Source organism: Diadema antillarum, unplaced genomic scaffold (assembly GCF_040938485.1).
Source record: "Diadema antillarum isolate AM-2024a unplaced genomic scaffold, OU_Dant_1.0 scf00000198, whole genome shotgun sequence".
Classification (NCBI taxonomy): domain Eukaryota; kingdom Metazoa; phylum Echinodermata; class Echinoidea; order Diadematoida; family Diadematidae; genus Diadema; species Diadema antillarum.
The window spans coordinates 494,448-517,500 of record NW_027271087.1 but is presented as its reverse complement, the minus strand read 5'-3'; the positions used below and the strand labels follow the sequence as shown (position 1 = coordinate 517,500).

The 23,053-nt window shown below is 39.7% G+C and overlaps 1 protein-coding gene across 1 annotated transcript in view; it reads left to right on the top strand.

Moving 5' to 3' along the window:
* The first annotated feature begins 2,304 nt into the window (after positions 1-2,304).
* Positions 2,305-23,053, top strand: part of LOC139723726 (cullin-3-B-like) — a 32,968-nt gene continuing 12,219 nt past the window's right edge. The window contains exons 1-13 of the mRNA XM_071634941.1: positions 2,305-2,989; positions 9,717-9,914; positions 11,472-11,585; positions 11,863-12,023; positions 12,507-12,621; positions 13,703-13,834; positions 14,625-14,672; positions 15,316-15,364; positions 16,105-16,250; positions 17,754-17,930; positions 18,980-19,150; positions 19,958-20,065; positions 21,405-21,529. Coding sequence (XP_071491042.1) covers positions 2,924-2,989; positions 9,717-9,914; positions 11,472-11,585; positions 11,863-12,023; positions 12,507-12,621; positions 13,703-13,834; positions 14,625-14,672; positions 15,316-15,364; positions 16,105-16,250; positions 17,754-17,930; positions 18,980-19,150; positions 19,958-20,065; positions 21,405-21,529 — 1,610 coding nt within the window. The 5' untranslated portion in view covers positions 2,305-2,923. The remainder of the gene's footprint in view (positions 2,990-9,716; positions 9,915-11,471; positions 11,586-11,862; positions 12,024-12,506; positions 12,622-13,702; positions 13,835-14,624; positions 14,673-15,315; positions 15,365-16,104; positions 16,251-17,753; positions 17,931-18,979; positions 19,151-19,957; positions 20,066-21,404; positions 21,530-23,053) is intronic.

Here is a 23,053-nt window from a genome sequence, read left to right as displayed (position 1 = left end):
TCTTCATTCCATTGCCAATACAATAAAAAATGACAATTATATGTCAGAAATCATATTAGTGGGGTAGATATGTAGCAAAAATTGGTTGAGATGCTCACATCCGGCGGAAAGTATGAAATTTTGCATGTAGGGGTATTTTGGGGCACTGATTTAAAGAATTGCCGGATCCAAGAGATCTAACCATCACGGGATCGGCCGCCATTTTGAATTCCAATATGGCCGCCATCACAAAACATTTTAAGATCCCTATCTTCTGTTCTAAATGACTTATGACACCAAAATTTGGTACAAAAGAGCGTTTTGACATATTGAATTTGATGACAGATCAATTTGACGTGTCTGACAAACATCGAATAGCCGCCATTTTGAATTCCAATATGGCAGCCTCGACGAAATGTTCAAAATCCCTATCTTGAACTTTAAGTGACGAGTGACGCTGAAATTAGGTGCAAACAGGTATTTTAACATGCCGATTTAAAAAATGGAATAAGTTGATGTGTCTGACAAAAGCATTGCCCGCTATTTCGAATTCCGATATGGCTGCCAAGACAAACATCACGACCAACATTCACGGACGTGCCAAAAAGTGCAGCAAAAATAAAGCATAATGCACCTTTCACTGACGTCACAATGTAAATACAGCAGCGCGCGCTCAAACAGTTACAAACGCGCGCTCAATCAGGTAGCCTAATCAATTACAAACCCGAGATAGAGATTTTCAACACTCCAAAATGGCACCTATGTGGGAAAATTCAAATTGGCTGCCGTGCAGCTTGTCAGACATATCAAATAAGTCTGTTATTGAAGTCATCATGATCACCATGCTTTTATGTATTAAATTTCAATGGCCTATGTTATTCAGAATGGAAGATGGGATCTTTAAATCAGTTGTTTTGTGATGGCGGCCATATTGGAAATCAAAATGGCTGCCGACCCCGTGGTCAGATCTCTTGGATCCGGCAATTTTTTAAATCAGCGCCCAAAATACCCCTGTATGCAAAATTTCATACTTTCCTCCGGATGTGAGCATCTTTTTCACATATCTGCCCCACTATATGAATTGTTCAAACGCATTAATGCACATTATAGCCTACGATTGTATGATGAAACATACATGCATGGGGAGAAAATGTACACGATGTCAAGTTAAAGGTATAACTGTACGATAAGGAACAGTTCAAATTGTGTTTAAAAAAACATGTCGGGTTTAAAGAACATTATATACAATATTTTATGACATTGTAAATGCAGGGGAGCACCTTTAGTACGGATTTTCATTCACATACATCCCATAAAAACAATCTATCAAATATCTTGAGACGAATTAATAGGCCAGCAACGGTTAATATAGGTCTACGCCTAAAAACAATTCCCCCTATATTTTGAAAATGGCACAACCTTTTGGATAAAACAAGATGGGTTCAACCATTGCCAACGGCACGCTTTCTTGTCATTTTGAAATATCGATTTTAAAGGCTTTTATATTCACAATCAGTAGGGCCTATCGGTATATGTTTAAAAATGCCTTTGATATTATTCTTTCAAAATGATATCGACTCACAGTCATTTAATTGTTGTTCTCCTTCCATGAAGTCTGGTGCCAGATGTTGTTCAAAGTTCTGTTTTCTTTTCTTTTTCAGACCATAAGCATCATTGGGGAAAAAGCAAAAACAATAAAAAAAAAACAACGCAAAAAACAACAAACGCCCCGAAAGAAAAGTTTACATTTTGAAGTGATGACGTTGATGTACAACAAACTACTTGAAGAAACTGCTTGGTACATGTTTTAAGACCCCGCCCATTTCATCAAAAGAAGAAACACTACCTCCCCTTCATAACCCTTCTTCATCACTTTACATGTGCTAACGATGTTACTGTTCGGTTCATACAACACAAATTCAAACATTTATTTCCAGGGATCATACATGCACAATCTGATTCTTCCCCACAAAAGTAGTTTGACAGACAAAAATATTGACTGTGTCGTCGGTGAGAATAGACCACAAGATAAGAGGAAAACAAATCGCTCGTTCATGGCTACTCTGGTCATGACCTATGACGTCACAATCATGGAATACTGAGAGCCCTATCACTCAGGGTGCCGTCTGATATTCAGGAACAACTTGTAGATTCTGCGAAATAAACGGAGAATATTGCACAAAATCAGCATGGATGCTAAAGTAGACTACTTGAATGTATCATTGATCTTACAAAGGTATGATATCTGATTTTGTGCAGTTTTCAAGCCAGGAATTCCAGCGTAAGAAATGTAGTCCGAAGTTGTTGCATTGCATGAACTCTGTATGTGTTGGGTCTATGAGCTCGATGGTCGACCGTACAGTGTAGTGTTTTGGCATGAATCAACACTCACAAAACATGCTCAAATAATATTTTGTACTCCCAAGGAATTTCATCTGGACTCCCTTTCACATATCATAATTCGTCAGTCATATAAGCATCGGACTTTGCCGGAATTCGGACGCAGTTTCAACATCAGGCGTCCTAAACCGCGATTATATCGTCCATCGCTGAGTCACTGTTCCCAAGATAGGTGCGCTTGAAGCCCACATATAAACTGGGTGCCGCTGCGGCATTTTACTTCGACGTGAAAGGAGTTCACCTTGCAGTCAACAACACGGTGCATGCAGCTACCCACGGCCACGGATATAGCACCGTGGAACTGCTCAGATTGTCCTGATCGCCTCCAGTAATATCCAAACAGCAGAATGCTGAAGAGGTCCGAACCAAACGTAGATGGATAACTATATTTCTGGTTTGTTCAAGGATTGGAAAGCAGCCATTGAACTGAGCCGAGACTGTTAGGCTCAGCTTCAAAAAAAGACGGAGGTCTGCGGAACCAAAAGTGGCAGTGCAGTAGACGACATTTTACTTCCCTTCATCGGAAAGAGAGCAGCTCGCCAACATGAGTAACTCAATGAAAGCACCGCCACCAAAGAAGGACTCTCGTATGAGAATTCGTGCCTTCCCAGTACGTGTGGATAAATTTTACACCATTCATAGTGTCTGTATGATTGTTACAAGTGTAGAATCTAGATTTATTCTGAAATTCATGAGAAAAGAGAGACCATGGACATGACATTGTTAATGACATGTTGTTGGTTTACATCATAGTTGGGTGTCCAACACATCGGCACCCTAATGTTTTTCTATCAATAGAAATTTAAACTATCTCACAGTTTGCCTTCAATCTTACTTACATTTCAAGAAAATACTCTAAATTCACAAGCGTGCCTTAAAGATGTAATTTGCGTTTCCACCCTCGGCCCTCCAACCCAGATTCGTAACTGCTTCGACCACGTAGAGGTCTATATGCGTAGGGTGTTATTTTGACGCACTCAATTGCACCCTGATTTTGACCCGACACCCCTACCCTCTATTGACAATATGTGTGAAATGTATGTAAATTATTTAATGCTTTTCCAATGTGCATTTTCTACGGTATTATTGTTTTGCTGTTGATCCATCATCTTGTTTATTATCAAATCAGGTTTTTCAGTAATATTTGGACATAAATTTATTCAAATCCCTAGTGAAGAATGCAAAACCACTGCGCGCAGTCTCATGCGTTAATGTTTGTTCTGTACGCACAATGCTATAAATAGAGGGGGGGGGGGGTGTCGGTTTTAATGTACAGTGTCGATGTGCGTGTGTTGGACACCTACCAAGTTCTGGAAGTTGGTACTAGGGAAATGGCAAACATTAGAACTGTAACAATGGGCCTACCTTCTCAGGTCTCAAGAGTGTAGTCCTGAATTTGATACATGTTCGACTTCTACATGTAAGTACATTGTACATGGATCAAGGACCAAGGTTCAACCATGCGCAAAAGTACCGTAGTATTGGGTAAACTTGGCCACTAGCACCCTCATTACAAGTGGCCGAGTTTACCCATAACTACAGTACATAGATTTCTACATGTTGCAGCAGGCGGTCGAACTTTGGACGGCGTTGTGGTCGAAGCATAGGCTGTTTGCATTAGACCATTCTATTTCAGGTACTGTAGCTTGTAATCACAACCACTCAGTACAGTAGACCATATCATTCTCCCTTGGCATGTAGGGAAACATTCAATGTAAACATTTAGTAACTAGAGAGTAGTGGACGGTTGTGATCTTACGCACCCACACATACTATTACGTGTTAAAAGCATGCGGAGGTCAAGTGGGTCACACTGTCAGGATTGTGCACTTCAGATAGTGTGATGCTACTGTGAACCAGGCACATGCAGAATGTATACAGTATGTGATAATCTAATCTGATTTCACCCTTTTTATCATTTCATTGACTGAAACATTGTCACTTCACGCATTTCACTATAGAACTGAATTTTCAGAATTTACACTACTATTATGTACAGTTTATATTTCGTTTCCCAACATGTAAACTAGTATAGTAACAGAGCGATAAGAAAATATACAAAGTTATTGTAGTTTGGAGATGGAGATAGTGGTGGTGCTCCATGTTTTTAGCGTACACTGTACATTGCAATAGAGTTCATGCTGTGCACCGGCACAGCATTGTTGACTAATTGGTAAAGATATTAAATGGGTTTTACAGTTAGGGTCTATATGCAATAGCAAGAATTTATGTTATGAATTGCATTAGAAGAATCGATAACCTTGTCAGGGCGGATTTTCATTGTGAATGCCTAGTCCAGTGTGTAGGTTTGAAGCACACAACATAGCACACAATAAACAAATGGCATACTTGTCATGGGGTGTATGCTAGCAAGTAATTATTTCCCCATGTTACTTGTAAAGAGATGTGCAAGCATAAGCACATGATGTGGTTAAGAATAAAGGGGAATGACAGGGAGAACATGGTCTGTTGCATTGTTGAAAGTAAGTATCACACATGTAGATTATAGTCATGTTTTGAAGATAAACAGGGTAAAAGTCTGCAGGGGTACCAGTAGTCAAAATGTGGGCTACCCTATCATTCATGGTCAATAATTTATGGATCTTCAAGCTCAGTTGATTACAGTGAGTACATGTTTGCAATCTGTTATAGTGGAGAATCCTATCATATTCATAACCAAATCTTCGATAAAGGCAAAAAAACAAACAAACAAACACACACACACACACACAAAAACACACAAAAGCAACAAAATATAGAAGTACAGTAAACCTCGCTTAAGTCGACATCGCATAAGTCGACAACTCGCTTAAGTCGACACGATAAAAAAGTCCCGATTTTTGCCTTTGTTATTCCTTGAAAATTTCTTCGTCTAAGTCGACATTTATAAGTCGACAACTCGCGTAAGTCGACCTGATTTTTGAGTGCCAACTGAGCAGAAATACGTGTTAATTCCCTCGTCTAAGTCGACATAATTTTTTCGCTCAAAATCTTATCGCCATTCACTGAAAAAGAATTGTTTTCCCGCTCCGATTCGCAGCATTTCTACTCGGTAATTCGCTAGTGTACGGCGCGGTAGCGTTCGCGCCATGCGTCCATTGTCTTGTACGCCAGAATAGAAAGGGCATACACTAATTTACATTGGAGAATTACATGTAGTACCCAAAGCAGTTCACTTTCTCCCTTTTCTCCTTCTCGTTATTCTAAACACGCACAAATTTTGTACACCCATAGGTCCTAGTAAAGAATCATTATCAGAACATGAATACGTGTTTGCGTTTATCCGAATATTTTAACGTTAATTATTCCTAAGCGGTAGGTATTGGAAACCTGGGCCCGTTTTTAGAAAATAAATTAAAATGCAACTACATGTAATTAAATGCAACTAAAAATCAAATGCAGGTGTATCAAATCACGAGCAACTTTGCACATAAACGCAAGTGCGTTGCTGAAAAGGCTTGCGTTTGATAATCATATGAAACTATAGAAAATAGTTGTACGAACCTGAAACTCAATTGCGTTTAAACGCTACTCTAAAAATCAAATGAAGTCCATCAAATCACGCTGTATTCAAACGCAAGAGCATTGCAGAGAAGACTTGCGGTTTTCGTAAGAAACTAGAAAGTGCGTTTAAAAGAATCTCTTAACATCTACGAAGGTGTGTTATTGTTGAAAGTCTTGCATTATCTTTTATTTCGTACGCAAAATTAAAAATTGAACGCAACTCTGAAAATCAAATGCAATTGCAACTCCATCTTATCACACGGAACGCTGAAAAGACTTGTGTTTTGATAATCATACAAAACTAGAAATTTTAGGAAACTTTTTTTAAAAACTCAGTTGCGCGAAACGCGATTATAAAAATCAAGTGCAAGTCCATCAAATCACACGCAACGCTGTATTTAAACGCAAGAGCGTTGCAGAGAAGACTTGCAGTTTTTGTACAAAACTATAAGGAACTGGAGTTAAACGCATCTCTAAACATCTGCGGAAGTGCGTTATTGTTGAAAAGACTAGCATTATTTTTTATTTCGTACGCAAAATTTAAAATTAAACGCAACTCTGAAAATCAAATGCAATTGCAACTCCATCATATCACACGGAATGCTGAAAAGACTTGTGTTTTGATAATCATACAAAACTAGAAAATTGTAGGGAACTTTAAAAAAAAACTCAATCGCGCTAAATCAAATGCAAGTCCATCAAATCACACGCAACGCTGTGTTTACACGCAAGAGCGTTGCCGAGAAGACTTGCAGTTTTTGTACGAAACTATAAGAAACTGCGTTTAAACGCATCTCTAAACATCTACAGAAGTGCGTTATTGTTAAAAAGACTTGCATTATTTTAAATTTCGTACGCAAAATCAAAAATTAAACGCAACCCCGAAAATCAAATGCAAGTCCATCAAATCACACGGAACGCTGAAAAGACTTGCGTTTGATAATCATCCGAAACTAGAAACTTGTACGAAACTTAAACTCAATTGCGTTGAAACGCAATTCTAAAAATCAAATGCAAGGCCATCAAATCACAAGCAACGCTGTATTTAAAACGCAAGACCGTTGCAGAAAAGACTTGCGGTTTTTGTACGAAACTAGAAACTGCGTTTAAATGCAAACAAATCTATACGGAAGTGTTTTTGTTGAAAAGACTTGCATTATTTTTTATTTCGTAACGGAACTTTCGCCGTAACCGAACTTAGTCTGCACTACTAGCAGGGGAAAGACATCGCAACATTTACACGTTTCAAACTACCGAAACGCATTCTGCTTCTCGAAATGTCAATGAAAAAATAGTAGCAAATTAATTTTACAGTTCGCTATGCTGAAGGTTTAAATCTCAGTCCAAAGTTAAATCAGTCCGGCGATGGAAAGAGATTTGTTTTTACGGAGGTTAATAATCCGAAAGATGTTTTCGGATTAACAAACTTTTCTTCTTCTTTTCATTCAGACTAGCCCGCGCCGTACAGAGCGGTAATGTTGCGAATCGGAGCGCGAGAACAATTTATTTTCAGAGTATGGCAATAGAAATTGAAGCAAAACAAATATGGCGACTTAGGGAAGGAAAATCACACATCCTATTTCAACTCAGTCGGCACTGAAAAATTATCTCGACAGAATCATACGAATTCACACGAATATCTTCGCAGCAACGCACTTGAATTTAAATCGCAAAGTTGCATGCAATTTGGGGAATATGCGTTTGATTTTTCAAATCAAATTTAAAAGGCACAGTGTCTAGAAACGGGCCCAGGTTTCCGATCCCGCTCTCTCAAAATCTCTCTAGAGATTTGGGAATTGTGCGTTGTCGTTACTAATCCGCGCGAGATTTATGCATGAACTAAAACATAATTTTTGCTAATGTCAGTTGGTATGTTTTGGCGGCAAAAGGAGTAAGATTTGGGTTGTAGCGATCCGCATCGTGATCTTACTCTGTATAGGGGAAATTAGTTTTCATTTACAAGTCGACAAAATGTCGACTTACGCGTAAGTCGACTTTCGCGTAAGTCGACGTGTTTTTCTCAGTCCCGATTATGTCGACTTGCGCGAGGTTGACTGTACTCCTACACTGTAGGAAAATTAGAATATGATTAAGAATGATTTGATGATAGCTAATGGGTCTTACAGTGGTTGAGAATTCATTATAAAATTTGTATCCCTTTTTGTAGTGCTACACAGCCATCAGTGGTAACATTGTCTGTGCAGTGATTTATTTGCTGTCTGGTAGTAGCACTGACTGTGTGTGTGAGAGAGTTGCCCCAAACTGTTGCACGATAGATGGCCGTGGTCTGTAACTCGTCTAACGTGACTTGCAAGTCGTGCCAATGTCTGCCATGCCGTGTTTGCATCAAACACTGCTCTTTGCCAGTAATGCAATGATGGATAGGTGATAAACTTGAGGGCTTTCACTGTTAGTGTGCCAGACATGCACGTAAAGGTGCAGTGGCCAGAGATAAAAGTGTAAGTAACAGACTGCATGAAATAACAGAATGACCATGCATAAAATAGAGGGATTGCATGCCTATCTTGGGATTATTCCCATGATGGCTGTGCAGTATTTAGCACTCTGTAGGCCTACTTACTGGGGGGGGGGGGGGGGGGGTGGAGAGATAGGCTGCCTTGGCATTATCCATGTCACATTCACTGCTGATACTAAACCTTTTCCACATTGATGGCTGACACCACACAAATAAAAGTGCGTAGGCAAATGTGCACAGTGAATGTTGAATTGTGTTTTGAACGGTGAGGCGATGACTTTACCATGTGCTTTTCAGTGGAGAAACAGTGTCTCTCTATGATTTGGCAAGAAAAATTTCTTTCTCTTTCTGATGATTTTGACCTGTTGGGTGTATCAACCATTCAACAGCTTACACATACACTGTATGGACTACAGAGTGGTTGTTCAAATTTCCTACAGTGTTGTATCATAGTGCAGATGATGTGTACACTGTGGTGGGCAATGTCTGATAAGTATTCCATGGGGTATATGGAGATGGTTATTTTCGACATGCAAAGCTACAAATGCAAGTCTTGTTCTTCCATCTCGAAGAAAAAGTGGTACAGCATCACCGGTAAGGATATGGGGGGGGGGGGGGGGGGGGAGGGGGATAGTGATGGGGTCAAGGCCTGTTTATATGATGGGCAGGCCCATGGAGTGCCTTGGCCATGGTTGATACCAACACAGTTGTCCCACAGATGTTGTAGAACAGCATAGTCTGCCGGCATTGTACACCTCACCACTCCATCAATATCATTCATGCCTGCTATTTAGACTCCTCGTCCATAAACATGTGGGTCATTAAGAGAAATCTGAGCCGTGTAGGAAATAATCAGGAAAGCAAAGACTTATTATGTTCCAGTACATACAGTACTTGTACGTAATTACGTTGCTTATGAGGAACTCTGCACACATTTAGCTTTGTTGATGTAGCAGGGATATCTGTGTTGACATAGGATACGAAACATTTTTTGGGGTCTTTTTTCAACACAAACCGCTTTTGCTGATTGTATGGAAAAAAACAAAAACAAAATGAGAAATCCTACCATTGTAAAGTTTTGTTTCCATATTAATCTCTCAGAATTTTCAGAATAAAAAGATTTTACTTTCCATTTTAATGATGAGACGGTACATATTCTTATGTCACGGCAAGCAGTATTCTGGCTACAAAAATATTGCACATGTGTAATTACACCTGTGCCATGCAATACTTCATACACTGTCATTACAAAGCATCGGTAGTCATTATTCAGCTTATGCTGGTTTTCTGTGTAATATCAGCTGAATTCATCCTCAATGTGAAATTTTTTTTGTTTGTGCTTGGTGTCACTGAACAGACGAATATGGATGAGAAGTACGTGGCAAGCATCTGGAACCTGCTCAAAAATGCCATCCAGGAGATCCAGAGGAAAAACAACAGTGGCCTGAGCTTTGAGGAGCTGTACCGCAACGCATACACCATGGTCCTTCACAAGCACGGGGAAAGGTTGTACACGGGACTAAGAGATGTAGTCACAGAGCATCTGGTGGACAAGGTGAGTTTATCCTTTCAAGTGGAGGCTTAAAGGGATGGTATAGTATTGGCGGAGATTAATGTCGAGCTTTTAACTTTTTGCGAGATACTTAGAAACTAGTGCTGTACATATCGTCGCTGGGGTGACAAGACCTTGTACACCTGTATCTGCAATTTTGGTGAAAATAACTTTTTGCATTTATGGTTAAATAATCGGTTAAGTGATGTCCTGTCCAAATCCTAGTGGTCTTTCCCCCAAAATGAAGCCACCATGGCACATGAAAGGAACAGCTTTCCCATTCGGTATAGTGCTTTGGCCGCCATGTTTTTTGGCTCTCCTGAACATTTGACATTTTGTAGATACGAGGTCTTGTTGCCCCAGCGACGATATGAAATGTTACAGAGCATGCCATTCATAGAGGAATTCAAAGTTTATTTGATAAAAATCGGTTTTGAAATGGCTGAGAATCCAAAAGCAAAGTGAAACAAAGCCACCTTAATAAAAGGTGGGTCCCATCTTTTATTTATTAGTATCACTTTGTTTGGATATCTTGGCCATTTCAAAACCATTTTCTATCAAGTAAACATACTGTACATTGCATTCCTCTTGGAATTACAGTACATGCTCTTTCATATTTCACATGAGGCTATTTATTATCTCACCAGAAAAGTGAGAAACCTGAAGCCATGTGTCAACCAAAACTACACCATCCCTCTAAATGGTGGCTGAGTTGGGAAGAGGCATTAGGGCAGAGATGCTGAATGAAAAGATTGATTTGATAGACCTAAAGTCAATACAAGAAAGCAACCTTCAAAATGTCCATACTTCAGTTTCATCTTGTCTTCACAATGTAGCAAGTGTAGGTTCAACCATAAATGTTCAAAAAAAAAATAACATTGCCAGATCGACCTAGCTGTGTGAAAAACTAACATTCTTATAAATACTTCATCAGTATGTAAACTGGGATACTGAGCCTTCCCAGCTATTGCACCATTTTTGTGGAATCAGTATTGAACATGTCCATATACCACAGTATTTTTGTTGTTGCAAACATTGGATTCTTTTAAAGGGGAAGGCTAGTATTGATCAGTGGGAATCAGTGGAAATGCTGGGAGATGATTGTTCCAATCCTTATGGGATTCATTCAAGAGTTCATTGTATATCTATTGTTGTGTGAAAATGATTTGCTTCAGAATGGTCTCATATTCAAGTAATGTGCAGTTTAATGCTTCCAGGTTAGCGTCCCTGGTCAGTGACGGAGCATTAATCTGCACATTACTTGAATATGAGACCGTTTTGAAGCAAATCATTTTCACACAACAATAGATATACAATGAACTCTTGAATGAATCCCATAAGGATTGGAACAATCATCTCCCAGCATTTTCACTGATTCCCACTGATCAGTTACTAGCCTTCCCCTTTAAAGCTAATCTAAAAAACAGTCCGTTTCACAAAATCATACACATCTTTTTCTCCTCTTCCACAATGTGTCTCGGAATAGTTGTACTCGACAGAGGGTGCAATATAAATGTGTTGGCTTTGTATTATCATTATTGTTACTATTTCTGCCCACAGGTGCGAGTAGATGTTCTCAAGGCACTCAATAACAACTTCCTGCAGACACTGAATGCGGCGTGGAACGACCACCAGACGGCAATGATCATGATCAGAGATATTCTCATGTACATGGTATGTCAGCAACCTTTATCTTATGGGAACACAGTGGGACCTGTACGGAGTCTGTGGAGACTAATGAATTGGAATTGGGAACATGTTAGGCTCTTTGTGATGATGTTCCATTTTTGATAACACTAATCCTTAGTGCAGTGTACATTACATGCGAGGGACATTGCATGGCCTGTACATTTTATGTAAAAACTGCTGTTTAATTTATTTTAATTCTTTCATACATGTACATGTTGCCTGTTTTGTCATTGTTGTTGTTGTTGTTGTCTGACCCCTACAGGACAGAGTGTATGTTCAGCAAAACAACGTGGACAATGTGTACAACCTTGGTTTGAAGATCTTCAGAGACCAGGTGGTCAGGTACGGGAACATCAGGGACCATCTACGGCAGACGCTGCTGGATCTCGTCATGAGAGAAAGAAGAGGAGAAGTCATTGACAGGTGATGACTTTCGAACTTTGAAACAAGCTACGATGCAGAATTAACATATTCGCCCCCTTCCCTTACAGTTGTGTCCATACAAGTTGATTTAAATAGTTTGATATCAATGTTAGCATAGAAGTTAGTAGAAACTGTAGATCTTAAGGCTATAACTGATGACTTACGTGAGAAAAAATGATATGTGTGATAGGTGATGAAGATTGTGTTTGTAATATTCAACACATCATTGACTTATTGACATCAAGAGATGTTTGGTCTTTTAAGTCCAGAAATTGCTTGATGCCATCAATCTCCCTTCACTTGGAAGCCTATAAATTGTCCTGGAGTCTCTTTCATGAAAGCCTTGAGAGAGATTTTTTGCTCATAAGACACAACCATCATTGTGTGTGTATGTGGTCAGTATGTTTATGCCTTCTGTAGTATTCTACCACCCATGGTACCTATATTCACAGCAGTGGCCTTTCTCCCAAATTTGCCCAACAGACTAGCGGTAAAGAATGCCTGTCAGATGCTAATGGTTCTCGGCATCGACTCAAGGTCGGTGTACATGGAGGACTTCGAGCGGCCTTTCCTGGAGCAGTCTGCCGATTTCTACAGGGTGAGTGAACTATCTGTGGCTCTAGTACGGGTGTGTTTGTGCATGTAAAGAGCAACGTAAGCTCAATCTTTGAGGAATCTCACTCAGAAGTACAACTGTATTCCTGTATGCTCTGATTCTGTTCTCTCGTAGCATTAGGCTAGCCTGGTCCTGTTCTTGATCAAATGTGTCTTCGATGACCTGAAGTTGGCCCTTGTACCAATGAGTAGATTAGTAGAGAGCAGATCCTTCCCCTGTGGAAAGTATACCTTTTAAAGGATGCAGCCTGACCAAAAGCACACAAAGATGTACACAGGTCTGCCTCTGTTTGAACCTGAAACTATTTTGTAGTTTCGATATGGAAGACCATGGAGATATTTCCACGCCATTATCAAGTCTCTTTGATAATTGGCATAGTAAAAGACATTTGTACTGAATATAAAAAAGAAAAATCACTCTTCCGAAATTCTTCATTTGTCTGCAATTTTCTATCTCATGAATAATTGTTGAATCTGTTCAGAAAGGCCATTCAATGGGAACTATAAAGTTTGTGATTAAAGAGAGATGATCTCTACGTATGGTCTGGATGGCCATTCTGCATCTGAGTCATATATTTATACACATTAACAATGTGTGCTGAAGCTACAGTGTGTATATGATGTGTGCTGCACATGGACATGTGTTTATGTGCACCATACAGAAATCGAGTATAATATAGTCTTCCTGTACAAAGTGTGTATGTCTACTTGCAGTAATGAGAGGATGAAATGTGAATTGCTTTCTGCAATATTGTGTCTGATTGCTTTTTGTCACATGCCTATTGACATTCAGCTTTGCTAGACTAACCATGCACCAACACTGGCCATTGTTTGAGGTCAGAAACTGTTTAATGGGTTGGGATTAGGTAGTAGCTGCTGGCCACCCTACAGGCCATTGTATACAAGAAATAGTGAATGCATAAATTGATGTGGCCATTGAGATGTAATGGCCATTCTATACAGGTGGCCACAGTGACAGATGTTGCTTTATAATCCATTGGGTCAAACTATCAAGCATTCATTGTGAAGTAATTCACATGGTGGTTCAAATGTCACTTCCTCAGATGGAGAGTCAGAACTTCCTCGCAGAGAACAGCGCATCGGTGTACATCAGGAAAGTGGAGGCTCGCATCAACGAGGAGGCTGAGAGGGCTATCCACTACCTAGACAAGTCAACAGAAGACCCTATAGTGAAGGTGAGAGAAGCTAGCTTGAGGAGTTTACTGCTTCATATGTCTTTCGGTCTGTTTTTCAACAGCACTTATCCATCATCTATCTGTCTCACTGTGAAGCCATTAATTTTTATGTGCATGCAACTTTCACAAATGGAAAGTTTTATTGCAAAATGGTCAATGCATCATTTTTAAACATTTCAAAATGAGTCCATCATCGGAGCAAAATTAAACCTTTCCAGTGATACCTCAATTGCAACATAAAAAGGAATATTGTACGAGCTGAAATGTTCGTGTACAGATATTTTCGCGAATTGCTACTTGGAGGACATTTTCACGTGTTGTTATTTCGCGGTTGCGAGGGTCTTACTGAACTTATTCGCGCATTGTTATTTTCGCGGTTCAAAGGCGATTCGCGTAATTTGCGAAAATAAAACCCCCACGAAAATTTCAGCTCGTACAGTATTTAGAAGTTATGATTTAAAATATTTTGTATTTTCTTATTATTTTCTTTGTTTTTTTAGCAGCTTTAATCACAAATATTTCAACTTAACAAGAATGGATTTAGCTTGTTTTGCGATAAACTCTTCAAATTTAGACATGATTTGTGAAAGTAAAATGCGTGCGAAAGTTTTTGTCCACACCTTGCATTGAGTGCCAGTCTCCAATTCACGAAAGTTTCATGCTGCAAAAAAGGCAGTAGACTCCAATTTGCAAGTGTTTCTGGTTTTACATTATCTCGCTAATCTGGTCCATCTTTATCAGTATGTTTGTGCTAATCATTTGTCCTTCGGCCTTATTTATATTCCGTCAGGTTCTAGAGGAAGAATTAATTTGCAAGCACATGAGGACAATTGTAGAGGTGAGTAAAAGGACTAGTTAAAAAAATTAGAATCCATCCTTTTGTGCAAAGTAATACTGCTGAAATTTTCAAAGAAAGTTTCAACTTATGTATTTATTTATTCTTTTCAGGATGCAGAGGTCAAAGTAAAATTATGATATGTGAGTCTTGATTAAAGGTTGTATGTGAGCATGTGATTCCAGATTTGTCTTTGACATGCTCTATAGTGATTTGACAAGTACTTGAAGGTTGCGTGATATAAGATAGAATATTTGACAACTTTTATGTAGACATATTGCCTTTCCTCTCTTTTGTCCATTACAAACCTTTTTTTTTTTGTGATATGTTTGATTGTTTTGATCAGGTTTGTAAATGGTAGTTGCAGGGATTATTTAGTGTGGGTTGTAAATCTTCATTCCATTTTGGAGTGAATCAGAGATAATGATACTATTGCACTTATTCATATAACCAAATGTCTGTGATTGAAGTATTTGATATGAGGTGGCTGTCTCACTTACCGGTAGATACTCCATGAGAAAATGTACGTATGTGACACAACTTTACATTTAAATTTTGTGAGCAAATGATATCATAGAACTACTCTGTCTGTATCACTTTGTTAAAAATGTTATGCTTTATCAAAGCTGTATCGTCTTTCTTGCAGATGGAAAATTCTGGAGTAGTACACATGTTGAAGAACAACAAGAAGGAAGGTATGATTGATCTGTACATTGTAAACTTTTTATTTGTCAGCACAACTTGGTCAGTTGGCCATGGGATCAAGGGTCAAAGGTCAAATGAAAATGTTCAGATGTCACATTTTTCTCCATATCTTGAAAATGGTTCAAGGTATCATCATAAAACTTAATACAGATACATGTGTTGCCTGATAGTGATATCTTTGGAAGCCGGGTCATGGGGTCAAGGGTCAAAGGTCAGGTTAGAATATTAAAATTATGCTAATGGCTGCTGAAATTACACTACATGTATTTTCTCCTTACCATGGAAATGTATCCACTTTTTCAAAGTAGGTCAATGTATGCATTATCACACATACGGTTTTGTAGGGAAAGATTTGGGCTATGGAGTCAAAGCACAGGTGAAAATGTTAAAATGGCACTATTTTTTCCATGTTATGGAAGTGGCTTATAGTATTGTCATGGAAATTGGTGTATTACCAGATGTGATTATTTACCAATCATGTGAAACTGGTGTCTCACAGTGGCAAGACGTACTTTAGACCTATTGGAAAAATGATGCCATATGACTGAGGCATACCAGTCGCCATAACAACATTTCTAGTTCTGAAATTGGAGTAGAACAAAAGTATTGTTGCTGCATTCGTGAAGAGTTTATCTTCTAGTTGAGTGTTGTAATGTAAAAGTAATTGCCAACACTTTTTGGAGACCTTCCTTCCTTTCTCTCACCCCCCGCTGCCCGCCCACCTTCACAGATCTGGCGTGCATGTACAAACTGTTCAAGCGGGTGACCAACGGGCTGGAGACGATGTGTCGGTGTGTGAGTGCGTACCTCAGGGAGCAGGGAAAAGCCCTGGTGCAGGAGGAGGAAGGTGGAAAGAACCCTATCCAGTACGTCCAGGTAAGATAATCAGCGTGGGTGTGTCCCATGCCGCTTTTCCCTTGTGTGTGTCACTGAGGCTGTCCCTTCCTAGATGAGCTCAGCGTAAGACGTTCGCAATGCAGAGGTTTGTGTTGTAAGAATAAGGTTTAAAACTGGGTGATGGTGGTGGTGATGGTTGTTGTTTTATTCCAAATATCACTGTCATATCAACCCTAACCAGGCCGAGCTTTTTGGCCTGTTCTGTGGCCGGGGGAGTGTTGATTCAAACCCCCCCCCCCCAGATCTCGGCCGTCGATTGCGCAATTACCCTGAAAATTGGCACATGCATTACCAGTCGCGTAATCTACAAAACTATGAAATAAAAAATCAATTTTTTATTTTCTATATTTTATATTAATTTATATGCGTGAAATCATAAATTTTGCTATAATTCAGAAAATAAAGCTAATGGCATCCTAATTTTTGGTGACATTATTCCTTGTAGCATTCCTAACGATGTACTTACCAGAAAAAAAAATCTGGTATCAAAATTAATTTCTTATGTATTCTATTGTTTTATGAATTTCTTATATATTTCTTTGTTTTTTAGTTTTTTTCCACAAAATTTATTACAGAACCTATTTTTAGCATAATTATGCTAAAATTAATTGATTTCAGCTATTGAAAGTGAAAATAATATCTTTTTGAATAAGGTGAGAAAACTCCATTTGATTAGACTTTGTACACAAAATCATGTTTTTGAGCTATTTTCGGTCTGACAAGCATGTATAAAAGGTCGTGCAGCGTCGTAGCGGTATGTCCGATTTTTGTGAAAATGGTATCATAAGATGTGCGAGACTTGAAAGTAAAAGTCAGTGAGTGGCGCGGTCAAAAAAACTCGCGTGGTAGAATGGTCGCGGAAAATGTCCCCCCCCCCCCCCCCCCCCCCGGCCCTTTTAGGGTTAATAAACTAGTAACTGAACTGATAAGCTTGTTTTAAGAAATAAAAATTCATTCAAACACCAGTGGTAAAATTGAGTGTGGCATCAGTTTACCCTTAGTTAATCAATACTTGTTAGAGTAGATATGAGCAAATTTGCAAGCAATGAAAAAAAAAAAAAGAATGATAAAGGAAAAGAAACGACGCATATTTGCCCTTCTTTGCTTTGCTCTGATTTCCTTGTTTTGCTGTGATTCGCTGCGAAGGGGACCTTGAGTTCGTAAAAACTGTGCTTGTGTTCAATATGACAGTGAGTACACACTACTAAGCAGTGTTAAAATCTTTCACACAATAAAGAACTCACACGGAAAGAAGAAGAATTTGCTGTGAATTCGCGATGCCTTGTTAATTGTGTATGTGTATTTTTTTTTTCCAGCCCCACATTTTTCCTTTTACTCTTTCCTCGTCCTCATTTTACTCTTTCTTCCTCTCTCACTCTCGCTTTCACTAATTCTCCATACCTCCTAGCTGTCTCTCTCCCCTTGAAGTCATACCAACACACTCATGCCATCTCCCTTTGTTGCCCCCCTCTTAATCTTCAGGACCTGTTAGAGTTGAAGGACAGGTTCGACATGTTCCTCCGAGACTCGTTCGGCACCGACCGCAAGTTCAAGCAGACCATCTCGGGCGATTTCGAGTACTTCCTCAACCTCAACCCCAAGTCACCAGAGTACCTCTCGCTATTCATCGACGACAAGCTGAAGAAGGGCGTGAAAGGGGTGAGTGCCCCGGAGAGGGTCAAAATTCGTCCTGTTGTTGGTAGTTATAAATTCATGCAGCCCTTGTTGGTTGTCGATAGCCTACATTATGTTTGGTGACCAGCCGCAAGCTTGTGTTTCCTTCTAGATGTGTGCCCAATTTTTTTAATGCACATGGCTATCTTCACCTGTGTGTGTGAATTGTGTGATTTCGGAATGTCAATTTGTCCTAAAAATATGGAAGAGGAAAACAGAACACAAACAGGCAAACAAGATGGTCATCATTTTTAAGACCAAGTTGCTGAATATTTATTTGTCTGTCAATTAGTCACCAGGTTAGTGATCTACGAGCAGGTTGACCATGAAACAGAGATGTTACAGGGGAGTGAAACCTAAATAAACATGTGGATTGAAAAAATGCAGCAATATAAGTAGGACACATCAGTGCTTGTGTGTTTGACCAATGTTCGGGAGTGACATTCTGCTTTTGAGCAGATAAAGATCATAATAAAATGTAAAAAGACAACATGACGTGATGGAGTTATAATGAGCAGTGTCATATACAGTGCCTCAGCTGTTTGCATTGCAGTGAAAGAACAGGAATAAACATTCAGGGGAGCTTGTTTACGCAAAAGCAAGTTTTATTTTTGAAGGAGGGTGATATCTAGCCTTGCGACTGATTTGTTCTGATGATTAGAAAAATTTAGGGTCATTTCATTCGTTCATTTCATTTTTGTTTATTTCATATCCAACAGAAATATGATGCAGTCATACCTGCCTTAGTGGCCACCTGTCTGTAGCAGCCACCTGCTGTATACTGCCATTAAAAACAATGCTCCCCCCCCCCCCCCCCCCCATGAGAAAAACCATGTTAATGATCCTGTCTATAGCGGCACGTGTCTATAACAACCACTTTTTTCATCTCCCTTGGATGGCCGATAATAATATATACCATATAATATTTAAACCATTGCTATTCTGAACTGATCTATTTCTCTTTCTATATCAATATTTTCACCTTGTTTCTGTTTATTGGTTGTTTGGTTTTATGTTTTTTTTCCCTATGGCAGCTGAGTGAGCAGGAGGTGGAGAATATTCTGGATAAGAGCATGGTGCTGTTCCGCTTCCTACAAGAGAAGGATGTCTTTGAGCGGTACTACAAGCAGCACCTTGCCAAGAGGCTACTGCTCAACAAAAGCGTCTCCGACGACTCTGAGAAGAACATGATCTCAAAGTTAAAGGCAAGCTTGCACCACAGCCAAACAAGAATTGAGTACAAATAAAAAGAAGCTTAACAAAGTAACAAAATGGACAAGGATCTTAATGATATGTTTTTGTCTTTTACAGACCAACAGTAAAAGTCTTAAAAATGAAAGATAGATTTTCACGAGGTCCACAGATTTTCAGATAATGTGTCCTGTTTGTCGAAGAATCCCTTAAAATCAGGTATGCTCTCCAGCACTGATTAGGTTAAAAAGTGCACTCACAACAAGTTTTGATTTACTGTCATTTAACCCACTGACGACTAGTCCCAAGTATGCTGGGTAGATTTCTTTGGGAAATATGTGTTACAGCAAAATTAGCACGCCCTCAGTGGCTTAATGAGCAACTGAGCTTATGAGGTCCATCAAACATTTATGCTGAGTAGAAGAAAGCCATAGCCTTCTAATTCCTGTTAGTTTGAAAAACTTTCAGTGTGTGTTTGACTTTATCTTTCTCTATTTATGTAGAGATTCAAGGAGTAGAAAGAGTGATTGACATACCTACCTCTGTGTACCGTTACCATGCCCTCTAGCATTCTATAAGAATACGCAGTAGCAAACAACCAGACACTACGACGTTCATGATATATTTCACATATTGGCTCCAACACATGCGCACAAATACCACCATGCCATGTGTGCAAGTCATTAACCTGTTAAAGACGGATTGATTTTCCTATAACACGTATTTTCCATTCACCCACCCTGAGAATACTCGGGACTAGTCTTCCACGGGGTAATATTGTCCAGCTAACCGTGCGATTGGTGTGACATTCATTCCTGCAGACGGAGTGTGGATGCCAGTTCACCTCAAAGCTGGAAGGCATGTTCAAGGACATGACGCTATCAAACACCTTCATGGACGAGTTCAAGGTCCACGTGCAATCTGCCCAGGTGAGTTGGATACTATTGCCCAAGTAATAGTTTGTGATATAGTAGAAGTGTCATGGTGGTGAAAGTGAGAGGAGAATATTATGACCCGGAAGTAGATTGTAAAATGGAAGTGTTGTGGAAGGGGAGAGTTAGGGATGAATATCTACTGCCCAACTAAAGTAGAAGGAGTCATCAGGTGGCTTATGGGGAAGATGGACAAAGTTCTATAGCCCGAGTAGTAGTTGATAAAATGGAAGTGTTGTGATTGAGGAGAGTGGGGGATGAGAATCATTGACTGGGTAATATCTTGTAAAACGGAAGCACCTTGGCGTAGATGAAGGATGGATGAGATGCTATTGACCAGGTTATAGTTACCAAAGTGAAAGCCACGTAGCATAGATGATAAAATTGATGAGATTCTATCGCCCTGGTAGTGGTGGTAAGTAAAAAGGGAGGTGTCTTACGGTGTAGGAGAATGGGGATCAGATTGTATTGCCCAGCTGATAGTAAAATGAAAACATGAGATAGTGTCGATAAAAGATGGATGAAACTCTGTTGCCCATGAAGTTAGTTGCCAGTAAAAATGAAAGTATGACTCTAGAGGAGACTGAGTGAGGAAAATCTGTTGCCATCATGAGTGGTTAGCGGCATGGAAGCATCCTGCGAAAGGTTTCAGAGGGGCGAGAGTCCATCGCCCAGCTGAGAGCTTATAAAATTACACCCTTGTCAGGTGTGTGTGTGTGTGTGTGTGTGTGTGTGTGTATGAAGGTATGCGAGTCCTGACCAAAGGGGCTTCAATTTCAGCATGGGCCGGGGCAAATGTCTTGGTCATAGGCAAGCAGCATCTTTTTGCCACAATTTAGTCCCCTGCACAGTAGTGGTGTCCCTGAGAATGCTTGGGCCAGCTTTTCATGATGTTACTTGTATGTCTCATAGTCATGAAGTTTTTTTTTTTCCTCCCATAAATCCCAGTGTGACAGGTATGAAGGCTCGGAAGCAGTAATCACTTTGTTTCTGGCTTTTGCACAGAATTAGGGGTGTGCTGTAACAGAAGCTGTCCTATTTTGTTAAGTCAATACATTTTGCATTCAGTCTTCATTTTTGCCAGTGGTGTTTTGCAGAAAATCTGTAATCGCTGACTTTAGTTATGGGGCTTCAGCACATTGCCAGCCTAACCTGTATTGGCTAATTCATGCCATCCCAAGCATGCATTTGAATGCAGTGATCTTGAAGGGTGGGGATTAGATAATCATATAAACATGCCCTTGTCAACATTTAGCTTCACAAAAAAGAAAGAAAACTTTGATGAACTTCTGTTTGTGTTTATGGGGTATTGATTGCGGGTTTTCGTTTGGTACAGATCAACATGTATGGAGTTGACCTCAACGTCCGTGTATTAACGACAGGGTTCTGGCCAACTCAGTCAGCCAAGCCACAGTGCAATGTACCCACGCAAGCAAGGAATGCTTTTGAAGCGTTCAAAAGGTGAGAGTTCTCTGTGTGTGTATTGTCATGATTCTTTGTTTTGTTCTGGGTTTTTTTTACATTATGCTGCGACTATAAAGTTGAGCCGTGTTTATATTTGTCTGATAGTAAACAGCGATAAGTATCTCAAAGAAAGTTTGTAATGATGTGCATGACCAAATGCAGCTGAACTGAAAATCTTGAGACTTGCAGGTCTTAGGGTGCGTTTATGCTTCCATTTTGGGGGCCAAAATCAGGCTTTTGAAACGTGATTAGTGCAAAACGCCGTTCCGTTCATGCTCATTTTGATAGAAACGCTGATTCAAAAAGCCCTTTCACAACGCACAAAAAGGTGCGTTTACGATCAGCGTTTCTGACTAATCACGTTTGACGGGGAAGCATAAATGCAACAGCGTTTCTATACGCGTTTAGAGTGACGTCATCTAAACGCTTTTCGGGTTCACGTGAAAAAAAGCGCTCGCAAGGCCAGCCAGCTACCCAGGCCTGTGCAATTTTCCCATGTACTGTGCATACGCATGTCTTTCCCAGCTGCTCTCCCAGGCCAGGCCACCGATCACAGCGTGCGCCCCAATTTGACCTGTCTCTGCTGAGGTCAGCGAAGCAATCGCAAACGCTCTTTCCAAGGCTCGAAGAAAGTGAGCATAAACAGTGCTCCCGTGAACGGCGTTTTGAATCAGCGTTTTGAATCAGCGTTTCAAAACGCTGATTCTGCCTTCGCAAATTGAGCATAAACACACCCATATAACCAAGGCTGCTGATCCAGGTTTCATATTTCAAGCAATGATTAGGAAGCATGTGGAGAAATCTCTGCATGGAATATGAATTGTGATTGATACTTAACCCTGTTAACTTGGGAGCATGATATTTTGTGTACACATGTGAGATTGTATTTGGAACTCAAGGTGTATTCTAACTTTTTTTTTTTCAGTCCATTATGACTACAAATAAACAAAATTGTTTCTTTTGGCAATATAGTGTATATTCATGCTTTAAAAATAAACATTTTGGCTTTATTCAGCTCTATTATCAGCAGTTCACATTACTACACCATCAATGCAACATCAGTCAGGGTGCTACATGAGCACTTGCCCGATTGCCAGGGTCAAGTGAAAATCAAAGTCGGGCAAGTGTTTTGGAACAATGACAAAAAATGCTTGCCCGAATAGGGCAAGCAGAATGTTTTGAAGCCAGCTTTTTTTTCACTTTTCCACCTTTCAAACCCACGAAGCCAGCCAAACAGAAGCCCAAGGATAATGACTGTTTAGTGATCAATACAAAGCACTATCCAACATTTTGCAAGCAATACCAACACTCGATCGAACCGAGTTTGTTTCTCCAATGTGTCAAGCCCTTGGCTTACATGATGTACAAGTAATTTTCTTTATTTCGTTTTCTGATATTTTTGTACTTTCTATTTGGGCAAGTAAAATTCATGTTCGGGCAAGTGTTCTGCAACAATTTAAAGATCTGCATCTTGCCCGACTGGGCAAGTGGTAAAAAAAAAGCTATGTAGCACCCTGCATC